Source organism: Terrapene carolina, unplaced genomic scaffold, assembly GCF_002925995.2.
Source record: "Terrapene carolina triunguis isolate 2854851 unplaced genomic scaffold, T_m_triunguis-2.0 Scaffold90, whole genome shotgun sequence".
NCBI classification, from domain to species: Eukaryota; Metazoa; Chordata; order Testudines; family Emydidae; genus Terrapene; species Terrapene triunguis.
Window position 1 is genome coordinate 3,129,675 of NW_020664441.1, and position 26,697 is coordinate 3,156,371.

Consider the following 26,697-nt stretch of genomic DNA (forward strand, 5'->3'; position numbering starts at 1 on the left):
CTTATCTTGAACTTCCTCATATTTTGGTCGTGACAAGCAGAATATACCCTCATGTCATGCTCTCTTTTCCTGGCCCTGCATGTCTCCTACTTTCTGCCTCTAATTTATGGTCAACTGTTTGGCCAGGGTCTGTGTGGATTTCCCCTGATGTGGAACAGCTTGGTGGGACAAATCCATGCAGGGTTGGGGGAGCAGCCTGGCTTTAATCCACTCTTATGCCATCCTTTTCAGATGGAGGTTTAGGAGCCTGGGTGTCTGAGGGGATTTGATTGGGACACTGGGGATCCGTTCCCGGCTCTGCCACAGACAGCCATCTGACATTGGCAGAGTCCATTGCCATCCTGGGCCCATTTGCCCAGCTGTGACTTGGGGCCTCAAAGGGTCCAGACCTAGCAGATGGGGACACCGGTGGGGCATGCTGGGGTCCTGGCCCTGGGGACAGGTCAAGGATCAGAGATTGGCATCCCAGGATGAGAGTAACTCAGGGTCACGGGTCAGAGGTCACCGAGACCCTGGCTTGGACACGTCCATGAGTCCTGCTGCTTCCTGTGTAGTCAGCCAATCCTAACATTAAGCTGGCGGAGACCCCGCCCACTGTCGCCTACCCAGCCAATCAGACGCAGAATGAATCACCTCTCAGCGTGTGGCGTTGCCTCATCAGCACCGCCCGCAACCAATAACTTCTCGGCTCTATGGTGACGTTACTTTATCCCCGCCCATATCTCCCCATTGGATGCAGATAGCGACAAACAGGCAAAACAGCCAATGGGAAGGGGGAACTACGATGCCAATGGGATGGCAGTGACGGCTAACGCCAGCCAATAGGATGCCAGGACCCGCCCAGCAGCGGTCGCTAGGCCAATGGGAGCGCACGGGCGGGGCCGCGGCGCTGGTGGGCGGGACTCCTGCCCCCGGAGAGGGGTGGCGCTGCCAATGGGTAGCGCGCGGGGCGGGTGACGGCGCAGCGCACGGAGGGAGGAGGGGGCAGGGCACTTGGGCTCCGGCGCGACGAGCTCTCGGACGCGGCGCGAGATGTCGGAGCTGCGGGCGGCGGGGCCGGGGCCCGGGCCTGGGCCTGGGCCAGGCCTAGCGGCGGCGCCCGGACCCGCGGCACCGGCCGCGGGAGGCGGCGGAGGCTCCGGGCCCGGCCCCAGCACCCCGCTCCCCTCGCCGGCACCGAGCGGCGGCAGCGGGCCCGGATGCCCCGTTGGAGCGGGCCCGGGCGGCGTGACAGCCACTTCCGGGTCGGGCAGCTCCGCTTCCGGGTCGGCCCGCGAGGGCTGGCTCTTCAAATGGACCAATTACATCAAAGGGTATCAGCGGCGCTGGTTCGTGCTGAGCAACGGACTGCTGAGTTACTACAGGTGAGACCCCGCCCCCCAGCCCTGCCCCATAACAATTGGCTGCGGCGCTGCTACAGGTGAGCCCCCGCCCCCGGGCTGGGCCCCAGCTCTCCTGTCCCATAGCAATGGGCTGAGACCCTGAAATCATTCATGCTTTGTGAGCTGACCTTCCCCAGAGCAATGGGTGCTGACCTCCTACACCCCCCTGGAGATAGGTCCTGCCTATTGAGTCCCTGCCCCACCCCCAGTGGTAGATCCCATCCCCTGAGCTATGGGTGAGACCCTTCCCCCTAGAGCAGTAGAGTCCTAAACTGCTTCAAGGAAGCCCCTCTTTCCCCTTCTGAGCAAGACAGGCTCCTCTCCACTGTGTCATGGCCCCCGTCCCCCGAGATACTACAGGTCATGGCACCCACTGTGCTGGGGACTGCCTCCCACTGGGACCCCACCCTAGGGAGAGTGATTTAGCCCTGCAGCTATTATAGATCCCAGCCCTTCCCTCACACTGACACATCTCTGGGTCTGGGATGTCCCAATGAAGAGGTTCCTTTTCCCACCCAGAGCAATGGGTTCCTCGAGTACTGTAACTCTTGCTCTGTAACCCCCTTCCTGTCTAGAACCCGCTGGGAAGAGCCCATTTCACCTTCTCCCAAAGCAGCATTGGGCTGCTCAGCTCCTGTCCTTGCATCAAAAGATTTATACATTAACTCAGATAGTGACTACTCCCCTTCTGCCCCTCACAAGGAAGGATGTTCTTGTAGTTAAAGGACTGGATTGGGTCATTCAATTCCCTGCCATACTACAGACTCCGTGTGTGATCTTGGGAAAGCCAAATGTTCTGTGCCTCATCTATAAACTGCAAATAATATTACCCTGCCTTGCAAGGGTGTGGTGAAGATGGGCCAGGTAAGTATGTAGACCAACAGACTCCTTCAGTAGCAGGGTCCCTGCCCCCACATGTGATGAAGATTCAAAACCCCTAGGGAAAGAGAGAGAACACCCTTGCTTATGCCCTGAACAGTGGGTTTCTCAGCTGCTACCGGTGCCTTCCCTTAGGAAGAGACACCAGTCATGTCCCCCCCCACCTTTGCAATGAGCTCCTCAGTTACAGTCACTGGTGGCCACCCCTACAGAGAGAGTTTCCCAAGAGCAACAGGTTCCATGGTTGTAAATATCAGGGATCTTCCTGTATAGCAAGACCCCTGTAGAGAGAGAGAATAGCAGAACTAGAGGGAGTTCAGAGAAAGATGATGAAAATGATCAAAGGCCTGGATAACTCTCCCAAGCAGAGAGATTAAAAAGACTGGGATTGCTACTTTAGAAAGAAGATGAATGAGAAGGGTCGTGGTAAAAGTCTGTAAAATAATGACTGGTTTTGAGAAAGGGAAAACATAAGAACGGCCGTACTGGGTCAGACCAAAGGTCCATCTAGCCCAGTATCCTGTCTACCGACAGTGGCCAATGCAGGTGCCCCAGAGGGAGTGAACCTAACAGGTAATGATCAAGTGATCTCTCTCCTGCCATCTACCTCCACCCTCTGACAAACAGAGTCTAGGGACACCATTTCTTACCCATCCTGGCTAATAGCCATTAATGGACTTAATCTCCATGAATTTATCCAGTTCTCTTTTAAACGCTGTTATAGTCCTCGCCTTCACAACCTCCTCAGGCAAGGAGTTCCACAAGTTGACTGTGCGCTGTGTGAAGAACTACTTCCTCCCTAGACCAAAGGACATTCAAAGGCAATACTTTTTTCACACCAGTGTGGTATTAGCCTGTGGAACTCACTGCCACATGAAGTCATCGAGGTTCAGAATTTAGCAAGATTCAAAAAGGGATTGGACAGCTATATGGAGGTTAAGAACATCCAGATTAATTAAAGATTTTTGGAAGGGATATTAAAGATTGGCTTAAGCCTGAAATTTATTAGGACGAAAGGAGGCCTAAGGTAAGAGACAGATTATCCCTCTCCTGCCATGGCAGCGTTCTTGCATCTTCCTGTGTGCTGGCCACTGGCTGAGACAGAGTATGGGACTAGATGGACCTTGAACCTGCTCCAGTCTGGCAGTTCCTATCCTTACCCACCAGAGCAGTGGGCTCATCAGCTACTGGGATACCTAACCTGAAACCCCCTCTATCCTTGTTACAAATTCCAGCAAATAGATCCTCTTCCAGGAGATTCCATCCCATCCCCATCCCTTGGTAGCTACAGGCTTTTCAGCTAACACTGGCACTGGAAAACCTCACTGAGGCTCCTGTGGGGGAGATCTGCTCCTGTGGGGGAGATCTGCTCCCATCCCCTCTTCTAGACAAAGAGCTTCTAGCTAATAGAGATACCATGACCCTACCTCCTGAGCATCTGCGGAGGGAGACACCCATCCAGTCCAGTGGGTTCATTAGCTACTACAAACACAGGAGCAAGCAGAGCACCAGACTCCTCATCTACTATAGGTATTTGGACATGGGAAGTCACTCCCCAACCCCCCTCATTCCCCCCCAAGGGAGAGGCAAACCCTTCCGTATCCCCACCCAGCACAATGTGCTGCTGGTCTGTTATAGATATGGGTGTGACCAGGGCCAGTCACTCCACTAATTCCCTGGGACTGCCACACTCCCCCATCCAAACCCAGAGTGACAGGTTGCTGAGCTATTCCAGCTACAAGCAGAGCAGTGTTGCCTAGTGGATAGAGCACTGGACTGGGACTCAGGAGACCTAGGTTCTATACCCAGCTCTGCTGGGCCACCTTGGGCAAATCACTTCCCATTTGTTTCCCCCATCAGTAAAATGTGGGTAATGATACTGACCACCTTTGTAAAGCACTTTGAGATCTACTGATGAAATTGCTAGATAAGGGCTTGGTACCATAATTGGCTCAGCCCTGTCCCAGGGAGAGACCCCTCCTCCTCACTGAGCTACTGCCAGGGCCAGAATTTCCCCTCACTTAGGAGAGAGATTCCCCCATGTTATCCCTTCTTTGGAACTACAGATGAGGGGTTCACTGCCAACCGCTGCCCCATCTGAACTCTCCTCCTCTCTCACTCAGTAATAACCCTTATGTACTGAGGCCATCTCTTCCTGATATTCCCTCTGAGGCCCAGCTGGCTGAGCAGAGCCCCAAGAATTCGGTAAAGTAGCGGGAGGGCGACTCCTTTGTTCTTTTGGTTGGTGGCTGTTGCCCGTCAGGAAACTGCAGGGGCAGGAGGCCAACTCTGAGTCTCGGTGCTCACTCAGCACCGCTCTGCTGTTTGGCGGGTAGAGCGTTGAGCAGACATCATTCACGTTCCCTTGTTCGGCTCAATTTTGGGGCATCCTGAGCTGCTGGCAAAGCCCTCCTGCTGCCAGCCCCTAATTCCCCTTCCCCAAACTGGGAGATGGCACCATGTTTCCTTACCTAAACTGGGTTACACACACACTGAGCTAGTGACCTATAAGTAGCACTTGCAGCTGCTAACCCTAAGCCCCTTGTAGCCCATCGTACATTGCCTTGCATGCCCTAGGTTGACACTCTACCCAGAATCACAGGCTACACACAGCAGCTCCCTGAATGGCGGTTGGTCCATAACATGTCTCCTGGGTTCCCTCCCCCTTCGGGGACTAATCTGAGCTTTAACAAAATATTTATTGTTCTAAGTGCATGGATCAGTGAGGTGTAAGCTCAGGGGATGTGTGGTCAGTCCAGCCCTGCAGTGCCTTGCGCCAGGAGGGAAGTGGAAAACAACCTCTCTGTCCTCCCTAGTTTGGGTGAGTGGAGCATCAAGGGCATCGCCCACACAGCCAGAGGGGCCATGTGCACCTCCTGCCCCATCTGACTTTTGGACAGTGCAGGAGTGTTGGAGCTCCGAGGCCGCTCCAGCCTGCTCCTTGTGTAACGCTGCTCAGTCTGGCTGCTTGTGGGTACCAAGGCGGTAAAGTGCCACTGTGTGTGATGGAGGGATTCTGTGCCCTGGGCCCTCCAAGGTGCTGGGGTGGGAATAAGGACTGCTCTCCTCTACCAGGGTGAGCACGTTAGAGCCTTCTATAAAAATCCACTTAAATCTTTCTCCAGCCCCATCTGTCCTGAAGGATCTCAAAGTGGTGTTTAGACTGGATTCAAGCATCACTTTACCTAGCCCTGTGAATTGGAATTGGCCAACATCCCTGGTTGGGGTGGGGAGTGTGATAAGATTTTAATCACCAGGGCTGCTTACATCAGCACCTTGTGCAGCCTGGTATCCACCACCCCACTGGGGCCTTGAGTCACTACCGCCCCTGAGGGCATTCCTTCGTGAATTGCTCGCACTACTGCTTGAAGTGCCTCAGGGTTTGCTGGACATCTCCCATCTGACCTGGCTTTGCGTGCTTAGTGTTGGGCAGCCAAGAAGTAATTTCATTGCCACCTGCATGGTAAATATCTGCAGGTAGAGCAAAACTATTTGCACACCCTGCCTGTAGCTAACATCTGAGCCCCAGAGCCTGCACAAGGGTTAAAAGCTTTACCAGAGGCCTGGATTGAAGATTGGAGAGAGGGAGGGGATGGTTCCTCCTGCCAAGCCCAGCCCCACCCCCACGCTTGATGGGGGTCCTTCAAATCTGCCCCTGGCAAGTAGATGTCTGACAAGCTTGAAGCCCCACCCCTGCCCCTCTGGCTACTGGGAAGGAGAAGGGTTTTTTTTTTTCTTCCATCTCCTGACTGTTGGGCTCATAGCGAACGTAAAACTGCCCCTACCCCAGCCTGCTAGCTGCTATGAGTGTGGATGTATGGGGCTATGGGTACACTACACATGCTACAGCTGTGGCTACCCCGCTGTAGCACTGTCCTGTAGAGGGGGCTTTGCAGCTGTAGCTACCCCACTGTATAGGGTGACCATATGTCCCATTTTGGCCGGGGCAGTCCCCTTTTTCAACTCTGTCCCAGCCATCCCTACTTTTTTACTGAAACTGGGTATTTGTCCCAGCTGCAAGGCAGAGCAGAGAGTGGCAGCTGCTGCCCGGGGGTCAGCTGAAGGCAGTGTAACCCGCCAGCACAGTGGAGAAATTTGCTGCTGGTGGGCAGAGCTGCCTTCAGAGCTGATCTCCCAGGCTGCACAGAGCTCAGCAGGTCAGCCCCAGCTGCAGGTGGTGCTGAGCTCAGCAGGCGGCACAGGGCTCGGCAGGTCAGCCCCTGGTGGCGTGGGGAGGGCAGCTCTGGGGAGGGGAACTGGGGGCGGCTTGGGCGAGCCCTCTGCATGGGGGAAGGGCGGGGGCAGCTCTAGCGAGCCCTGGCTGTCGTGTTTTACTATAAGAAATATGGTCACCCTACCGCTGTAGCACTGGACTCTAGAGGGGGGTTTTCCTTTGAGGTAGGTAATTCACATCCCCTAGAGGTGGCAACTAGGTCCATGGACGAATTCTTTTATTCACCTAGCTGCATCTACCCCAGAAGGTTATGTCAACCTAACTACAGCACTCTGCATGAAACTTTTCATAGCCCTGAGTGACATAGCTAGATCGATGTAATTTTTAGGTGTGGACCAGTCTGCTCCTTTACTGCATTGGATCCTCCTGAGGGCCTGCCACAAGGCCTGGCTTCTGCTTATATCTTTCCCCAGCAGCAGCATAAGAGAGAAGGATAGTCCAGTGATCAGAATACTTGCCTGACACTTGAGAGACATAGGTTCAAATCTTGGGTCTACCACAGGCTCCCTATGTGACCTGGAGCAAGTCATGTAGTCTGTGTGTGTGTCCCTATTTTACAGCTGTCACAGTGGCACTGCCCAGCTTCTCCGGGGTGTAGTGGGAATGTTAGATTGTGAGGTGCTCAGATGGTGATGTAAGTGCAAGTAGCTGAGAGAGATTCTTGAGACCCTCACTGTGTTCCAGAGGGCTGGGAATGGCAGCTATGAAACTGACCAGCGTCTTGTTAATGTCACTCTGCTGATGCTCAGGAAAGCCAGGAACAGAGAGGCTGCAGCCACAGGAAGGCAGCCCTGCATTTGGTCATGTTGGGAGGATTTTCTTCCCAACCTTAAGGGCTAGAAACATAATTTCATAAATAAATGAAAGCTTAAATCCACAGAAGGCAGTGACTTATCCTCCCCACCCTTGACACCAGGCCTGTGGCATCTCAGAAAAGTCCCAGGCAAATGGTTCAGGAGTTATGTCTCAGGCAGGCATTTTGATTATAAACTGTTTAAAGTGACAACACAGAGGAAGGACGCCCAGCCTGGCTGAACCTGGGGTGGGGTGGCTGCTTGTTAGCTGTTCTCCTCTAGCTAGCCCTGTATTATTCATAGAGTAACTAGAGCCTGGAGGGTAAGAATAGCTGGCAACACAAGCTCATATTACACGGCTGGGGGTGTGGGAGGGGAGAATGCATAGTTCCTCTCCCCCAGCCTCCTTGTCTGATACTCTCGAGCAAAGACTTCCAGGGTTTAGGGAGTACTCAGGAAAAGAGGCAGCCCCTGAGATAAAGCAGCTCACCCCCATGTTGTCTTCTCCCCCCTCTCCAAGAGGGTGACCTACATCAGCTTCCTTGGTGTGCCAGCCCCAAGCTGCTAAAGCCAGGGGGAAGGTGTGGGTGTGCGTCAGCCCTTGGCTGCCTAGGTGTTGCTTGGTTATGCAGGCAGGGAGATCGCCCTGCATTGTACCACAGCGATACAGTGGGAACTTCGAACTCATCCTGAGCTGGGGTGGGGGAGGGAAAGGTTGAAGCCTGAATAACTAGATTGGCTGGTGAAAAGCTCAGGTGACTGTCAGGGCAGGGAGGCTGTGTACTTGCCAAAAGTGATGTCCCCTGCTGGCTCAACTTATTTGTGGGGGGGAGAGACCCGTGACCTTAAGGGGTGGCAAGAGAGGACCTACCCTTCCAGCCATGCTAATTCTGCCATGGTATTTGGGGGCCTTTCTCTTCCCATCACTATTGCCCAATCAGTGAGATCAAAGGACCGGATCTAGCAGGGACATCTCTCCTGGCCAGCTCTGGAATTTCCTGCTGGGTGGTGGGTGTTCTGTGCGTGCTCCGCACCCTGCATTACTGGGCATGTTGACAGCAGAGTGTGACGTGGCTAGTCAGGAAATTCACTAGTCCGCTTGGTTAATATTTACTTTGGGAGCGAAGGCTGTTGGTGTGAACTCTGTTAAGCCCCAGGTGAATGTGGCTTCACACCCCCAAAAGCTCGACAGTCTGGCTGAGTCCCAGCAGCGAACGTAAAATCCCCAGCCATCTGGCCTGCCTAGTGTGCGGCTGGCTGGGCTAAATTACCAGGCAGTTCTATGAAGTTCAAGATGTTGCCCTATTAATAGAAATGCCTGCCAGTGTAGAGATCACATGAGCATAGAAAAGCCTCCCCACCCAGACCCTTAAAAGGGGATTGGCCTGACCCATTAATAGAACAAACTGGGAGCCACTGCCAATGTGGGGGGTGGCATGAGAGGCAGAGAGAAATGCCTCTGCAGCTTGCCATATGCTAGTGAAAGCTGGCAGGGAAGAGGTCTGGCTAATAATGTCCACATAGCAGGCAGCTCAAATCAGAATAAATAACCAGCATATGGGGTGCCCGGCACTCCACAACCACCCCTGTGGCTGATTCTGGAGTTCTGTCTAGGAAAAAGGATGGGATGCTGTGGGAACGGGGGGATGCTGAGATGGTGCCATGCCATAAGAACAGCTATATTGGGTTAGACCAATGGTCCAGCTAGACCACTATCCTGTCTGCCAACAGTGGCTGGCACCAGATGCTTCAGATGGGATGAACAGAACAGTGCAATTATCAAGTGAACCATACAGTCCCAGTTGCTGATAGTCAGAGGCTTGGGACACCCACACCATGGGGTTGTGTCCTTGACTATCTTGGCTAGTAGCCATTGATGGACCTATCCTCCAGTAACTTATCTAATTCTTCTTGAACCGAGTTATACTTTTGGTCATCACAATGTCCCTTGGCAAAGAATTCCACAGGTTGACTGTGCGTTGTGTGAAGAAATACTTCATTTTGTTTGTTTTAAATCTGCTGCCTATTTATTTCATTGGGTGACCCCTGGTTGTCGAGTTATGTGAAGGAATAAATAATACTTCCTTATTCGCTTTCTCCACACCATTCGTGATTTATAGACCTCTGTCATCTCTCCTCTTAGTCATCTCTTTCCCAAGCTGAACAGCCCATGTCTTTTTAATCTCTCCTCGTCTGGAATAACTTCCAGATCCTTAGTCATTTTTGTTGCCCTTCTCTGTACTTTTTCCAATTCTAATCTATCTTTTTTGAGAAGAGGCGACCAGACCCGCACACTTTATTCAAGGTGTGGTCATATCATAATGTCACTATATAAATCCATGGTATTTTCTGTCTTGCTATCCAGCCCTTTCCTAATGGTTCCTAAAATTGTTAGCTTTTTCGACTGCCAGTGCACATTGAGCAGATGTTTTCAGAGAACTATCCACAATAACTCCAAGATCTATTTTTTTTAAGTCGGAACAGCTAATCTAGACCCCATTGTTTTGTATGTATAGTTGGGATTATATTTTCCAGTGTGCATTAGTTTGATTTAGCTACATTGAAATTCATTTGCCATTTTGTTACCCACTTGCCCAGTTTTGTGAGATCCCTTTGTAACTCTTCACAGTCAGCTTTGTACTTAACCATCTTGAATAATTTTTTGTCTGCAAACTTTGCCACCTCACTGTTTACCCTTTTCCCCCCAGATCGTTTATGAATATGTTGAACAGCTCTGGTCCCAGTATAAATCCCTGGGGGAACCCACTGTTTACTTCTCTCCAGTGTGAAAACTGATAATTTATTCCTACCCTTTGGCCTTGGCTACACTGGCGCTGTACAGCGCTGCAACTTGCTGCGCTCAGGGGTATGAAAACGCCCCCCTGAGCGCAGCGCTGTAAAGCGCCAGTGTAATCAGCGCCTGCAGCGCTGCACGCTCGCTCGCAGCGCTGCAAGCTACTCCCCTCGGAGAGGTGGAATACATACAGCGCTGTGAAAGAGCTCTCGCAGCGCTGGCGGCGTGACTACACTCGCGCTTCACAGCGCTGCCGCGGCAGCGCTGTGAATTGCCAAGTGTAGCCAAGGCCTTTGTTTCCTATCTTTTAACCAGTTACTGATCCATGAGAGGATCTTCCCTCTTATCTCATGACTTCTTGGTTTGCTTAGGAGTCTTTGGTGAGGGACCTTGTCAATGACTTTCTGAAAATCCAAATACACTGTATCCACCAGATCACCCTTGTTCACATGTTTGACCCCCCATCAAAGAAGTTTAATAGATTGGTGAGGCAAAATTTCCTTTACAGAAGCCATGTTGATTCTCTCCCAACATATTGTGTTCGTCTATGTGTCTAATAATTTTGTTCTTTACTATAGTTTCAACAAATTTGCATGGTACTGAAGTTAGGCTTAGTGGCCTATAATTGCCAGGACCGCTTCTGAAGCCTTTTTAAAAATCAGTATTACATTAGCTATCCTTAAATCACTTAAATCAGCCTCTGTTCCAGATGACTGAAGTTACATACCACAGTTATGGCTTAGGTGTGGGAATCTCCTTCACATACTCTCCGGTGAAGACGGATGCAAAGAATTCATTTAGCTTCTCTGCAACAGCCTTGTCTTCTTTGAGAGGTTCTTTAGCACTTTGATCATCCAGTGGCCCAAGAGATTGACAAGATTCCTGCTTCTGATGTACTTAAAAAAAAAAAAAAAAAAAAAAAAAGTTTTTTTTTGTTTTTGAATCTTTTGCTAATTGTTCTTCAAATTCTTTGTTTAGCCTGTCTAATTATACTTTTACACTTGACTTGCCAGAGTTTGTTCCTTTCTGGTTTCCTCAGAAGGATTTGACTTCCAATTTTTAAAAGGTGTCTTTTTATCTCTAACCGACTCTTTTACTATTGCTTAGCCAAGGTGGCATTTTTTTGTTTGGTCCTCTCACTGTTTCTGTAGTTTGGGGTATACCTATAGTTTGAGCCTCTATTATGGTGTTTTTAAGAAGTTTCCATGCAGTGTGCAGGCATTTCACTCTTGTGACTGTTCCTTTTAATACCCATTTAACTATTTTCCTTATTTTTGTGTAGTTCTCTTTTGAAGTGAAATGCTACTGTGGTTTGTTGTTTTTGGTATTTTTTCCCCCTACAAGGAGGTTAAATTTAATTACACCATGTTGCTATTACCTAGTGGTTCAGCTATGTTCACCTTTTGAACCAGATCCTGTGCTCCATTTAGGACTAAATCAAGAATTGCCTCCCCCTCCCCCTCCCCCCCCCCCCGCGGGTTCCAGGACTAGCTGCTCCAAGAAGCAGTCATTTATAGTGTTTAGAAATTTTATCTCTGCATCCCATCCTGAGGTGACATGTTCCCAGTCAATATGGGGATAGTTGAAATCCCCCATTATTATTGGGTTTTCTGTTTTTGCAGCCTCTCTAATTTCCCTGAGCATTTCACAAGCACTGTCACCATCCTGGTCACATGGTCAGTAGTTTATTCCTACTGCTATACCCTGATTAGTCAAACATGGAATTTCTATCCATAGAGATTCTATAGTACAGTTTGATTCATTTAGGATTTTTACTATATTTCAGTCTATGCTTTCTTTCACATATAGAACCACACCTCCACCAGCACGACCTGTCGGCTTTCCCCCTGCCCTTAGTTTAAAAACTCCTCTACGACCATCTTAATTTTACATGCCAGCAATCTGGTTCTGTGATGCCCCTCTCAGTGTTGATTTGGGTTACCCATTGTTTGCCTTTGTTCCCCAACCTTCTCCACCATAATTGCAGATCGAAAGCGGAGATGCGTCACACCTGTCGTGGGACCATTAACCTAGCCACAGCCAATATCACTGTGGAGGACTCCTGCAACTTCATCATCTCCAATGGTGGGGCACAGACCTACCACTTAAAGGCCAGCTCGGAGGTGGAGCGGCAGCGCTGGGTCACGGCCCTGGAGCTGGCCAAGGCCAGGGCCGTCAAGATGCTGGCTGAATCAGGTAAGGGGTGCCATGCGCGGCTTCTCCGAGGGAGCGCCATGCAAGAGGAGGGAGGGACTCAGTGGTGGTGCAGTACAGAGGACACGGGGGAAGCTAGGAATGAGTGAACACAAAGACTGAATTCCTTTCCTCTCAGGGAAGTGCTCTCCTAGATTGGGTTTGGGGTCCCAGGGTGGAGTGCTGTGTGTCAGGAGGGGGGATCTGAGCCCCCTAAGTAATTGTATCTCCCCCACTCCTGTGGCTCCCAGCTCAGAGCTCTCGTGGGAGCTGCAGGTGATGAGAACCTCGCACCTGAAAGCAGCACCAAATGCTTCACCTTGAGATACCAATCACCTTTCCATTTTAGGGATGTGATGTGTAGCCTGGGGGTCAATACAATTTTACTCGTCACCCAGTTGGGATTCCTGGCATGTTTCGTTCCATCCTATTTAGATTCTCAGCTCCTCGGGGCAAGGACCACGCGTCTCCAGCCTTGCCCGGCACCAAGCCCATGATTCTCCAGTCACTGCTCAGGGCCTGCTGAACTGCGTGCCCAGTGCCCCATGGCAACACATGGCCTGGGGGCTCGTTGCCAAGGGCAAATGGACTCTGCTTTACCCAGTAGGCTGTTCAATCTCTGGTAGATCTGTAGCTCCAAAACTATAGCCTGTTTGTCTGTATCACAAATCTGCCTGGCTCCCCCTCCCATGTCTAAGCTGCTATGTTCTGCAGCAAGAGGCTTTTGAGGCCGTTCTCCCCCCTGGACTGATGTGTTTAGCTCCACTGAATTTTATTTCCCATGGGAATACAGGGGTCTGACTGTGGCTCAGCTACCGCCTCATGCTGACTGGGGCTGTGGCATGAATGCGCATAAAGATCTCTCCACGCTCAGGCAGCTGCAGTTTGGAATGTTCAGAAAAGTGAAATCAGCACTGTTGGAAGGTGTCCGGCCATCCCCAGGGACTGAATTTTGTGTCTGACAATTTGAGTTCTTGGCCTCTCTGCTTAGAAGTAGACATTAGCGCCAAGCGTATTGGTTTTCTAGCTTTACTATTGGGAGCGAGATCTGCATTTTTCAGTGAGCAGTACTTCAGATCCAATGTGAGAATTCCCGGATGGTCTCTGAATCTCTCTAATAGTGTCAGCTGTTACCTCCTTTAATACAAAAATGCCAGGTCTCCTCTGACTGCTGCTTGAGCAGCAGCTGTCACTTTCGCACCATGTAATATAGAACAAATGATGGAACAGGTCTGGAAAATGAAAGGTTACTTGCAGTTTTGAGGTGGGGGGAGAATATCCCAATTTTTCTAGACCAGAGGTGGCCCATGTGTGGTTCCGGAGCCACATGTGGCTCTTCAGAAGTCAATATGTGGCTCCTTGTATAGGCACAGACTCCAGGGTTGGAGCTACAGGCACCAACTTTCCAGTGTGCCGGGTGCTCACTGCTCAACCCCTGGCTCTGCCACTGGCTCTGCCACAGGCCCTGCCCCCACTCCACCCCTTCCCGCCCCCTCCCCTTAGCCTGGCATGCCCTCGCTCCTCCCCTTCCCCCCCCAGAGCCTCCTGCATGCCACGAAACAGTGCGGGGAGAGAGGAAGGGGGAGGCGCTCATCAGCGGAGCTGCCGGTGGTGGGCGGGAGGCTCTGGGGGGTGGGGGAGGGAGCTGCTGCGGGGCTGCTGACGTAATACTGTGGCTCTTTGGCAATGTACGTTGGTAAACTCTGGCTCCTTCTCAGGCTGGCCACCCCTGTTCTAGACCTTTTCCAGATTAGCCTGTATGAACATAGCAAGTGATTAGCTATATCTGTTTGGGACAGTATGTACAGCTGCCAGCACAATGAGGTGTCACTCCTGAGTGGCGCCTTTGGGAGTGACCCCAATAAAATTATTTAACGTAGCTCTGCGTTGGCCTGCTTGGGATTTCTGGACCTCGTTTTTGTTTGTTTGTTTGTTTTTTCAGGACAACGTAGACCACTAAAAGATCAGCAGTCAGGTCTTTATTGACTCTGACAGTAATCAAGATTTAGCATTATCTCCACCATCTCTATCCGTGAATTCCAGGATTCGGGGTTCTGGTATTCCTGAAATGTCTTTGCTTCCCGAGTTCTAATATATACCGTAGTGTTGGCTCTCTTGCTGTTGAACACACACCTCGTATGCCAGGACTCCCAGCCACATGGTCAGATCAGAGCTTTCCCTTAAGATTTCCTGGCTTGATCTGTTCTGCTAGTGTCTTCACATAGACTTCTTGGAGCCGCTTATGCAGTGAACAGCCCTGCCCATTACTTTCATACTGGCTTTAGAATAATCATTTCAGATTCTGTTTTGAAAGAGAGGGGAGCACAATAAATAGCCTGTCTGGAGTAAAAATCCCCTCCCTCTTTAACTCCAATCCATGCTCTTTCTCAGCTGCCTGGGGTCAGCAGACATATGCTGTTAGGCCAAGGAAAAAAGCTCAAAAGCCCCTGTCTGCTAAAGCTCTGCCCTAACAGTTCAACCAGGGCTTCAGCTGCTGAGATGTCACCTGGGTGGAAAAGGCAACACCTAATCCGCTCCAAGGGTAGAACCAGGAACTGAGACACATTGGTAGCTGGCATGGCGCATAGGTGTAATAATTCTTGCCAAGTGATTGGGCTCTCCCTTGAGCACTAGCTGGAGTTTCGTGATGTTGCTTCTGTAGATTGCAGTGCGGGAGCCCAGCTGCCAGGCTGGGCCACAGATGGAGCCATGGCTAACAGAGCTGGCTCTTTTAGTCCAGGCAGGAGCGGCTTATGTTTTGAGAACCAGAGGTCCTAGGGTCAATCCCCACTGCTGATGCCCCAGCCAGGGGTTGGGTGGTACAATTCCAACCTGAGCAGCCATTGACAGCAGCTGTCATCCAATCATTACTGACCTCCAGCAGGATTGGATAGGATGAGGCACCATTTCCCCTGAGCTGTCCAGTCTACTACCATCACTTTGTGGAGACAAAATGTAGGAAATGCTGACCATGTAGGAGCAGGGGAGGGTTTGGTAACACATGTGGCCGGTTGGTGCTGAGCATCCCTTCCTGGCTGGGTGTGACATGGCTTGTCCTTGATACCCCTCCCACCCCCCAGATGAGTCGGATAATGAAGAGTCCGTGTCACAGACGGACAAGACAGAACTGCAGAACACACTGCGCACCCTGTCCAGCAAAGTGGAGGACCTGAGCACGTGCAACGACCTGATTGCCAAGCACGGCACGGCGCTGCAGCGCTCCCTCAGCGAGCTGGAGACCCTTAAGCTGCCCGCCGAGAGCAACGAGAAGATCAAGCAGGTCAACGAGCGAGCCACGCTCTTCCGCATCACCTCCAACGCCATGATCAACGTGAGTGTGGCCAGCGGCAGGGGGTGGAGCGCGAAGCTGCAGGGTTTACACGCCCTGGCATGCGCTGCTCCAGATCGGAGAGGCCTCTCGGATCAGTGCGGAACTTTGCGTGCTAGATCATGTGCTGTGTGGGGCAAGCAGCCGTGGCCCGTGTCTGTGTGACACAATAAGGCCCTGATCGCTATTGCAATGAAGGCGATCTTTGGAGCAGAGGGCAGATGTATTGTCCTATGTAAGTCAGTACAGGCAACCTACGGGTTCCAGCTCAGTACAGTGATTTTTCTGAGGCCTGTGCAGGCGTGTTTCAGCGATCGCTCATTTGGCCATAGAGGGTTGAGGTGTCGCCGCCCTGGTGCCAGAGGGAGATGGGGAACCTGGTTACAGGATGTATCCCTGGGGGTGGGAGAGGTTCCTAGTGTGGGCCGGTCCCCAAAAGGGAGCTGGGGCTGTGAGGGAAATGGGGATCTATGCTCGCTCAAATGACTGGGCTGACGGTGACTTCAGCTGGGAGCCCCCTCCACTTCTCTGCCTGCTGTCCCAGCTTTGTAAACTGCCAAGCACTTGCCAGGGAGTCACTGGCCTCAGAGCTGCCTCTAGTCCCCAGAACCTCAGCATAGGGGCTCACAAGGAAGGTGATGTTTTGACAGGCCAGAAGACTTATTGTCTGGGTGGCTGCTGGACACTTGAGCTGGGGTGGTGGCTGGGACACTGCCAGTGGCTTGAAAATTCCCCTGCAGCTCTTGTTTGTCCACAAGGGGGCAGCATTGCCCCTAGTGGGAATAAGAGGCATCTGGAGCCTATGGATGCATGCTGAACAGACCCCGCTAAGCCTAACACAGCGCTCCCAGGGCAGGGTGGAGTGCAGAGCTGTGGCAGTGACCTGTGCTCTTCCTTGCAGGCCTGCCGAGACTTCCTGATGCTGGCGCAGACGCACAGCAAGAAGTGGCAGAAGTCCCTTCAGTATGAGCGAGACCAGCGCATCCGTTTGGAGGAGACCCTGGAGCAGCTGGCCAAGCAGCACAATCATCTAGAGAGAGCCTTCCGAGGGGCCACCGTGCTGCCAGCCAGCGCCCCCCGAGGCGGGGGCTCTGCTAAAGGTCAGAGGGCAGGGCTCCTTCCCTGAGGCTGCACTGCAGCAGTCTGCTGTTGCTCTTGCTGGGTGATGCAAGGACTGGTGTGATTGGGAGCTCTCCCTCAGCTCTCCGTTGTTATGCACTGTTCCCTTCTAGAGCTCCCCCTGCTGAGAGAGGCTGGGACTGGAGTAGCTGGGAGCTTCTGCTACAGCAAGGGCTCCTGCCCTGCTCCTGCTGGAAGAGATCAGGACTGAAGTAGCTGGGAGCTCACCCCAGAGCAGTATTGCTGCCCTCCTCCTGACAGTGCCTTCTGGTCTGGTGGGAGAGGCTGCGGCTGGAATAGCTGGGAGCTTCTGCGACAGCCAACACTTCTGCCTTGGTCCATACAGTGCCCCCTGCTGGGAATGGTCAGGACTCAAATAGCCAGGAGCTCCCCTATAGCCAGCACTCCTGCCCTGCTTCCCATGATGCCTCCTGCTGGGCTCCAGGCAGATGGAGACTGAAGACTCTCATGTATAGCTTGCCACCATTCCCTCTTGCAGATGAATGCTGCCCAGGGAAAGGAGACCTGAGTGATGAAGATGACGATAATGAGTTCTTCGATGCACCGGAGATCATCACCATGCCAGAGAGCATGGGCCACAAGTGAGTGATCTCAGGCTGAGTCTCGGGCATCGTTCTCCTGTTCCTCTGCCTAGCAGGGAGGATGCCCCTTCCCTACACGTACGTCTGTGGATGATCATGTAGATCTGCTTCTGCTGGTAAGGACCATACTCTAGGTTACTGTGATGAAGAGGGGTAGCTATCAGCATGGCATGGGCCTCTCCACCTCCCTGCCATGTCCTGTATCATTCCTCCGCTCTCCAATGTGCCTCAGACTGAGAAAAGCCTCTGTTGGCTTGGGGGAGGGAGGGCATTGAGGGGTGCAACGTGCTGACTTTTGTTTTCTCTACTTCCTGCAGACGCACCGGCAGCAACATCAGCGGCGCCAGCAGTGACATCAGCCTCGATGAGCAGGTAGTTCTGTGCCTGGGGCAGGCAGTCTTTTTGCTGATGGAAGCCCCCAGAGAGAGAGAGAGGCTGTCTGGGGGCATGGGCAGATATCCCAAGGAATGTTCCTGGCACTGATGACTTGAGCTTGCTGGGTGCTTTAAGCAGGCATGAAGCCAAGGGCCTGACAGGTTTAGCCTAAACAGGCAGGGCTGTGGGTATGGGAGTGCATGAAAGCTGAGTGGGGAAGAACTAGACCTTCTGGCAGTGCAGTGGGAGGAGATCTGGTGGGCTGGGTCAAGGAGGGTGTCCCAGGCATAGGAAGCTGCATGGAAGGAGGCTGGAGGTAAAGAGAAGGACATGAAGGGAGGGAGGGAGTTGAGATTGAGAAGAGATCTGCAGACTGGCTTTCCCTTGGTCATCCCAGCATGGTCTTGCCCATGTCTTGCCCTCAGTACAAACATCAGCCAGAGGACACCAAAAAGGAGAAGAGAACTCGGATTCCCAACAAGCCGAACTACAGCCTCAACCTGTGGAGCATCATGAAGAACTGCATTGGGAAGGAGCTCTCCAAGATCCCCATGCCGGTGAGTCCCCCAGCCTGTGGGGGGGGCGCTCTGGGGCTAGCTCTTTGAAAAAGGGTGACCTCCAGTTTTCTGAGGAACAGCTGGGACTGAGGCTGCAGGTTGATGAGCCCCATTGATCTAAGGTTGTTGGGTTCCCAGTGCCGGGGCTCCCTGAGCAGCCAAGGGCCTGGGCTCATCCCCTGTCTCTGACTCCTCTCTCCTGCTCCCAGGTGAACTTCAACGAGCCTCTGTCCATGCTGCAGCGCCTCACCGAGGACCTGGAGTACCACGAGCTGCTGGACCGAGCAGCCAAGTGCGAGAGCTCCTTGGAGCAACTCTGCTACGTGGCCGCCTTCACCGTCTCCTCTTACTCCACCACCGTCTTCCGCACCAGCAAGCCATTCAACCCTCTCCTGGGGGAGACCTTCGAGCTGGACCGGCTGGAGGAGAACGGCTACCGCTCCCTCTGCGAGCAGGTGTGAACCGCCTCTGCCCTAGAGGGCAAGCCAGGCTGCCCTGCTGTCTGTGCTGGGGCTCCTTAGAGATCTCCTCCAGCTGAAGCTCCTAGCGCTGCCATCCCTGCCTACCCCACCCCAGGTCCCCACGGTTGTCTCTCTTAGGGAGAGCCAGGCGCTGGGCTTGGGAGTGGCAAATGATGGCACAGGTCCCTTGGCGACTGTCTCATCCCCTCCCTTATCTCTCCCAGGTAAGCCACCACCCTCCCGCTGCCGCCCACCATGCTCACTCCAAGCACGGCTGGACGCTTCGCCAGGAGATCAAAATCACCAGCAAGTTCCGTGGCAAATACATCTCCATCATGCCCCTCGGTGAGTCCTGGCCACCAGCACCCCCACTGCTAGGCGGTAGGGTGGGTTCCTTAGGCCATGGCAGTGTCTCCCTGGCCCCTTGGGTGAGGGTTCCCATCTCCGCTTCCCTTGCTGTGACCCTGTATGCCAGCGAGGGTCTCCAGCCCCTCCTGTAGTGTTGTCAGCTGCCCAGGAAGGAGGATGGTAGAGTGCGGTGAAGATGCTGCCCCAGCCCGTCGCAGGAACAGGCACTAGAGAGCCAGATTCCTGGGATCCATTCCCACTCCGCCACTGCATTGCAGAGTGATTTTGGGTGAGCCACCCAGCTGCTGGGCCTCCATTTCTATAGTGGGAATGGTCTGAGCTGGTGGGGAGCTTGGAAAGCGCAAAGCAAGTGCCATTGCAGCAGGCTAACCCCAGCCACACAGCTAAGGTGACATTTATAACCCCTAGCTCTGACCTAGAGCTTTTCAGCCATAGAGATCAGGGTCATGACCCCTATTTTACAGAGTGGGAACTGAGGTACAGGGAGGGGACATAACTTGTCCAAGGTCACCCAGCTGGCTGGGGCACAGCTGGGAGCTAAGTTCCCTCTAAGCTGTGCAGCCACACAGCCGGCTATAAATGGGCCGCGCAGACGGGGAGAGGCTCCCCTCCCCCAGCCCAGCCCTGCTGCAGCTGCTGGGCCAGGGAGAAGCGCCCCTCCCCCAGCCCCAAGCTGCTGTGGCGAGAGAGGGCTGGGGGGAGTCCTCTCTCTCCCCGCCGCAGCCCCAGGGCAGCCTGCACCCCAAACTCCTCATCCCTGGCCGCACCACCAGCCGGAGCCCTGCACCCCAACCCTCTGCCTCAGCCCTGAGCCTGCACCCTGAACCCCTCATCCCTGGCCCCACCCTGGAGCCCACTGCCCCAGCCACAGCCCTCGCTTCCCTGCACCCCAACCCTCTGCCCCAGCCCTGAGCCCCCTTCCTCGCTCCGAACCCCTCAGCCCCACCCCTGCCACACATCACTTCCATATTGGTGCACAGAACAAACTTCATTCTGCACATGGACGTAAAAAATTAGAGGGAACATTGGCTGAGAGTAGAACCCAGGTGTCCTGACTCTCAGCCGTATCCACTAGGCCACGTTGTCTGAGTTTCTTTGCCAGTGGAAGGAACAGTGAATATCATGGGTCTGAGGGAGTTCTAGTCAATTGGACGGTAACTCCAGAGTGGTGGGGGATTGGTTGTACAATTGGAAGTCTGGAAAGCTTATTATAAGCTGTTGAGAAATAGGCGTCTGCAGTATTTGCTGGAGAGTGTCTTGCTCTTTTGTAACCCTTGTGCAAGAAATCGGACACGCTCTGGGACCCGTCCTTCAGCCCCCTGGCTACTCCTTGTGTGCTGCTTCTTGGAATCGGTTACATGGCACGAGCGTCTGTCCAGAAACCGTGTTCGCCATAACAGCCAATACACAAATCCGGCTGAAACCACCAAAACAAAGAAGTGCCACTGCGTGAACGCAGTCGGTCACCTCTGAGGAGATTGGAAAACGAATGAGCCCAGCAGTGTTATGGCTCCTGCAGGGACATCCTCAAATCCAGTGCGCCCCCGCCTCGGTCCCTACAGCGCCCCCTTCTGGGAGAGGCTGGGGCTGGAGTAGCCGGGAGCTCCCCCCCTCACAGCCAGCGCTCCTGCCCTGCCCCCTGCAGTGCCCCCTGCTGGGAGAGGCTGGGGCTGGAATAGCCAGGAGCTCCCTATACAGCCAGCTTGGTACTTCCTAATTGCATGGCACGTGTGACTGTCAGATAAAAGCAGATTGGGTTGCTGTTAAGTGTTGGGCTGGGTGAAGTCGGGTTCGTGTTGCGTTGGGGGCTCTCCTGGTGATGGGCGGGAAGCCTGGATGGGCACAGGTGTGTGCTGTCTGCAGCGTTGTAAGGCAGCTGTTGGGGTTAGACTGGCCATTCCCTTCCCCCATTTTTTAGTGCTTCTGCGGCGTGGGCGGGTGAAGTTTGTCCTGTCCCAGCGCGGAGAGGATGTCTGCTAACAGCTGTTCCAACCTCCACCTCCCCGTCTCTAGGTACCATCCACTGCATCTTCCACTCCTCCGGAAATCACTACACATGGAAGAAGGTGACCACCACAGTACACAACATCATAGTGGGCAAGCTGTGGATAGACCAGGTGAGCAGGCGGGTTTGGGAATGTGTTCACGTGGCAGCAGTGGGAGGCAGAACTCCTGGGTTCTGTTCCCAGCCCTGCAGTGGTCCCGGGGGCAGGCAAGTCCGTGGGAGCCAGGACCCCTAGGTTCTATTTCCAGCCATGTGACTTGGGCTAAGCATCTAACAGCCGTGGCTCAGTTTCCCCATTACTACCATGGGGGTGGGGGCTTGGAAAGTGTGAGTATCGCTGAGCCTAGTTAACCCAAACCTTTCTCCCCCACAGTCCGGCGAGATCGAAATCATCAATCACAAGACTGGCGACAAGTGCAATCTCAAGTTTGTTCCTTACAGCTACTTCTCCCGGGACGTGGCCAGAAAGGTAAGAGGGAGACTCATGGTTCATCCTCATCCCGAGTCTCCTTCCCCACCCCGAGCAGGGCGCAGTGCTCACCAGGGCAGTGCAGTAGAGGGCCTTGGGGGATAGAGGAGGGGAGAGAATAAAAGGGCCAGGTGCTGTGGGGCGCAGAGGGGGAGACAGGATGGGAAAGGACCTATGTAAGCTGCTGCCCCATGGCAGGTGAGGGAGAAGACAGCACATGGTGTATGACATGGCAGCCAGCCCTGGTGTTGGGGCTCAGCTCCGATCCCAACTTGCTGTTGCTCTGGGATCATGGGAGCGCTGAGATAACAGGGCCGGGGGTGGATGGGCTCTGGGGAATTTGTGGAGGGAGCAGTGGGTCTGGGGCGAGGAATCTGGTCAACTCCTGAGCGGAATGATGGGTTAACGAGGAGGAGGGAGGTGGAATATGGTGAATTCTGGCTCCTGCAGCTGGCTGCTTCCTTTGGCTCCTGGGAGCGGCACTAGAGCAGGGGCGGGCACACTTTTTGGCCTGAGGGCCTCATTGGGTTTTGGAAATTGTATGGAGGGCCAGTTAGGGGAGGCTGTGCTGCCCCAAACAGCCAGGTGTGGCCCGGCCCCCACCCCACCCCCGCTCCCTGTCCCCTGACCACCCCTGGAACCCCCACCCCTGACTGCCCCCCCGACGCCCCATCCAACTCTTCCTCTCATTCCTGAATGCCCCCCTGCCCCCATCCAACCACCTGCCCCCATCCAACCACCTCTTCTCCCTGACTGCCCCTGAAACCCCTGCCCCTGATTGCCCCCTGCTGCCCCAAACAAACCCCCATCCTTCCTGCCTGTCCCCTGGGATCCCTGCACCCATTCAACCCCCCCCGTTCCCCGCCCTCTGACCGCCCTGACCCCTATCCACAACCCTGCCCCCTGACCACCACCCCAAACTCCCCTGCCCTCTAGCCAAACCCCCCCCCCTTACCGTGCTGCCTGGAGCATCGGTGGCTGGCGGCACGGCTGTGGCTGGAGCCAGCCATGTCACCGCACAGCACAGAGCACCGGGTCAGGCCACGGCTCTGCAGCTGCACTGCCCGGCCACCCAGAGCATTGCGCCAGTGGCATGGCACGTTGATGCTGCGGGGGAAGGGGAACAGCGGGGGAGAGTCCGGGGGCTAGCCTCCCGGGGCAGGAGCTCAGGGGTCGGGCAGGAGGGTCCCGTGGGCCGGATGTGGCCCGCAGGCTGTAGTTTGCCCGCCTCTGCACTAGAGGCTCACATGGGAGCTCCCTCATCTGTGCTGGGTGGCTGGGGAGACAGCTGCACCCAGTGCCCCACTTTGTACTCTCCATCCTGGCAGGTGACGGGGGAGGTGACAGACCCCTCGGGGAAAGTGCACTTTATCCTGCTGGGCACCTGGGACGAGAAGATGGACTGCTTCAAGGTGCTGCCAGGCAGTGGGGAGAACGGTGCCGAGGGGCGGCAGAGAGCCGAGGAGAGTCAGGTCCTGCTGTGGAAAAGGAACCCCCTCCCGTGAGTGAGGGCTGCTGGGCTGGGGGCGTGGCTGAGACACTGGTGGGGCTAGATGGTCCAGCAGGTGCTGGCTCATGCCTTGCCATCTCTGCCCACAGGGGCTATGGAGCTCCCCTCACTTGAGGCCACTTCTCCTTTGCTGGGAGGACTGGCAACCAATGCAGAGATCAGGGATTCCCATGGGACGGGGAAACCCCTCCCCACTGGCGGAGCAGGCAGCAGGGCTGGAGGGAGGATGCCATGGTGGCAGGATCTCCATGGGTCCCATCCCACTGCCATGTCTCACCCTCGGCACAGGAAGAACGCTGAGAACATGTACTACTTCTCCGAGCTGGCGCTGACGCTCAACGCCCCCGAGAGCGGCACTGCCCCCACCGATAGCCGGCTGCGGCCCGACCAGAGGCTGATGGAGAACGGGCGCTGGGATGAGGCCAACGCCGAGAAGCAGCGGCTGGAGGAGAAGCAGCGCATCTCCCGCAAGAAGCGCGAGGCCGAGGCCATGAAGGCCACAGAGGACGGTAAGGAGACTGTTGGTTCCCGGCCCCTGCCCCTCTCCTCCCCCACAGGCGGTGCTGGTGTGTCTGACACCCCTCTTGCAAATCTTCCTTCCCCCTCCAGGCACTCCCTATGACCCCTACAAGGCTCTGTGGTTCGAGCGGAAGAAGGACCCTGTCACAAAGGAGTTGGCGCATGTGTACCGAGGAGGCTACTGGGAGAGCAAAGAGAAGCAGGACTGGAGCTCGTGCCCGGACATTTTCTGAGCTGGAAGTGGCAGGATCAGCAGCAGGAGGAAGAGAAGGAAAGAGGATGGAGGTTGAAGGGAAGCAGCCGATCATGTGACTTCCTTGCCTAGCGCTTTCCTCGAGTGTCTGTCTGTCTTAACCAATCGCTCGTTCCAAATCAATCACCCCAAGCAAAAGCCAGTGGCGGTGATTGGCTGGGTTGCCTTAGCTGATTGACACTGATGTTGATGATGTCTAGATCCCCAGGGCTGGCGCTCTGTGCCCCGGATGGCCGTGTCCCCCAGCTCCCTTAGACAGCCATCTATCTGTCCAGCTCGGCCCGACCCCTCTGGGAGCTGAGGGGGGAAGAGCTCGGGAGCTGTTAGAAAAGGACTGGCCCTTGTTAACACCCTTAGACAAGGGGATGCACGCAATGGGGCTGTGGATCAGAACAGAAGCACCCCAATGTACTTCCCATGGGGGGGGGCTGTTTGGGGGAGCTGGGGATATCCTGTATCTCGTATCTTGGTGGGGAGGGGTCAGTCTCCCCTCCCTTAGGTGGGAGCTAGGGGCACCCAAGTGGCTAGGGGAGCCTAGTGAGTGCCCATGGAGACGGAGGAATGTTGCGGGAGGCAATGCAGAGCCGCAGCTTCCCTTCCACATCCCGGAGCAGAGGCGGAGGCTGTGACTGGCCTTGCTCTCTGAGAACCCTGTTTGAGGCAGTCTGCTGAACTTTCCGTCTGATTTCAGAGAGGGCTGTGGGCAATGAGACCCCCACCCCCTCTGCTCTCACCTCCTCTCCCACCAAGAGGAACGCACCCCACCGTCTTCCCCCTCCCCATGTGCACTCTGGAAGGTGGGGAGCTGTTGTGGGGGTGGAGCATCCCTCTGGCCAAGTGAGCGCCTGTTATATATCTGTATATTATATATATGTAGAGAGAGCTAATATTTTGTTTGATTTCTGCCTCTCTTTCCCCCCCCCCCCCCCCCAGTGGGTCCCATTTTTGTAACACCCCCATCTCATGTCTCCTGCACAGTGAGTACCCAAGCTCTGCAGAGCTCCCGCCCAGCCCTTCAGGCACAGCACTGACCTGGGTGAGAGGGGGAGGTGGTGCTTGGGCCCAGAGCCACACTTGGCTTTGGGTAGGCCCCTGCCCACTTGGGCTAGCATCCCTCCTGCTCCACTTGGCCACTCCCCTCCACGTTAAAGTCACCTGCCCCTTCCAGCAGGGAGGACGGAGGCACTGACAGCGGCCAGAGCTGGATCCTGAGGTTCAGAGGTGCTGCCATAGCGGGAGAGGATCGGGCAGGGCCAGGAATCGGGCCAGCCCCCCAAAATCAGAGGGGCGTCTCTCTGCAGCCCCGAGTCCTGGCTCAGAATCACACACTGAGGTGCCTTCCTTGTATCTTTCATTCTGGGTTCTTTTCTCTCCCCCTCCCTCCCCCCCGACTCCACTGCCTCTGCCAACAGGGTGAGGGGGCAGTGCTCATGCTGCCTGTGCCTAGACTGCTGGCTGGACGGGGCAGGTCCCCTCTCGCCAGCTGGGTGAGATGAGGCCAAGCCCAGCGCTAGCCGATCCCTGCTTTTTGGGGCAGGAGAAGGCACAGAGGGGGCATGGGCCCTCTATTTCCATGGGAGGGACACTGGTAGATTTAAATAAAAAAAATAAATTAAAAAAAAAAAAAATCGAATCCCTCCACTGCTAGTTTTGGGTTTTTTGCCTTACTGTTTTTTTCCTTTTTTTTATTATTTCCAAGAAAACAACTAAATTAAAAAAACCTGAAAGGTGTGTGCGTGTGCGTCTGCCAGCCAGCCAGCCAGCTAGCTGCTTTACTGTGGAGACCAGCTCTTGGCTGGGTTGGTATGTGGACCTGCCCTGCTGGGGCTGAACTGGTCCCTGGCTTGGGGCTGTTTTTTGGCTAGCTGCTCCTGCAGAGGGCTGGCAATCAGGATGTTGGTCCCAAAGTCCCCTTTCCCTGTGGTTATGGTAAGTTCATCTGTGTACCTGGAGCGAGAGGTCATAGAGTGAGTGAAGCCACCCTGCTTCCTCCCCCCCCCCCGCCGCTTTTCCTTCTCGACTTGTGTAGGTGTGTCTCTCCCCCTCTTCAGCATGCAGGCCTTCAGGTGGGCTGTATATGGTGACAGAGGCCTGCAGGGCTAGGACATGCTCCCTTCATGCCACTGCCCAGCAGAGTGGGCTTAGGCTCTATGGAAAGATTGAGGGTAGGGGTATGATTTTGCAATGGGGGGATCACAGGCAGAGGGCAATGAACCCCCCCCAATTCCCATCTCCATCATCACTTGGCTTCCCTAGGACCCCCACTTCCTGGCTTTTGCCAATTCTTCCTCTGCTGGTTGGTGATAGGCCGAGAGGGCCAGGGGAGACTAGGCCCCCATACCCCTTCGCTCTCCCTAGTCTCAGCAGTGGTGGACAGCTGTCCCCTGGTTCAAACAGGGCCACACAGGCTTGGGGTGAGAGGAACATTAACTGCTGGGCTGGCAATGTTTTAACAAGGGCCTCCTTTCAAAAAACGTTATGCCACTGGCACATGGGCTACTCCATTTGGGGGAGAGGGTCATTCCCTGTCCCTCTGCCCACAGAATGCCTTATTGTCCCCTCTCCCACCCATTTCTTCCCCCCCCCCCCCCTTCACACACTGGCCCTGCTCATGTTAGCATCATGCACACAGCCCTGGTTGGAAGCTGTTCCTTTAAGCAATGGTGGGGGTGGGCAGGTGGGCCTGTGGTCACCAATTGTGGGGGTTATAGACCCTCTCTGGGCTGGGGGATTAGGTGGGGAAACTTTTGCCCTCCCCCCGTCTAGGGTTACCATTCGTCCGGATTCCCCCGGACATGTCCAGCTTCTTGAGCTAAAAATAGCGTCCGGGGGGAATTTGTAAATGTCCGGACTT

General features: G+C 54.4%; 1 protein-coding gene across 1 annotated transcript; it reads left to right on the forward strand.

Moving 5' to 3' along the window:
• The first annotated feature begins 1,025 nt into the window (after window positions 1-1,025).
• OSBP (oxysterol binding protein) lies at window positions 1,026-24,640 on the forward strand. The gene is made up of 14 exons (XM_024219919.3): window positions 1,026-1,364; window positions 12,071-12,279; window positions 15,357-15,607; window positions 16,506-16,704; window positions 17,223-17,325; window positions 17,643-17,697; window positions 18,126-18,257; window positions 18,467-18,712; window positions 18,943-19,063; window positions 21,101-21,204; window positions 21,466-21,561; window positions 22,890-23,062; window positions 23,360-23,580; window positions 23,681-24,640. Exons 1-14 carry the CDS (start codon window positions 1,033-1,035, stop codon window positions 23,821-23,823), a joined length of 2,385 nt encoding a protein of 794 aa, XP_024075687.2. The 5' UTR covers window positions 1,026-1,032; the 3' UTR covers window positions 23,824-24,640.
• The last annotated feature ends 2,057 nt before the right edge of the window (window positions 24,641-26,697 follow it).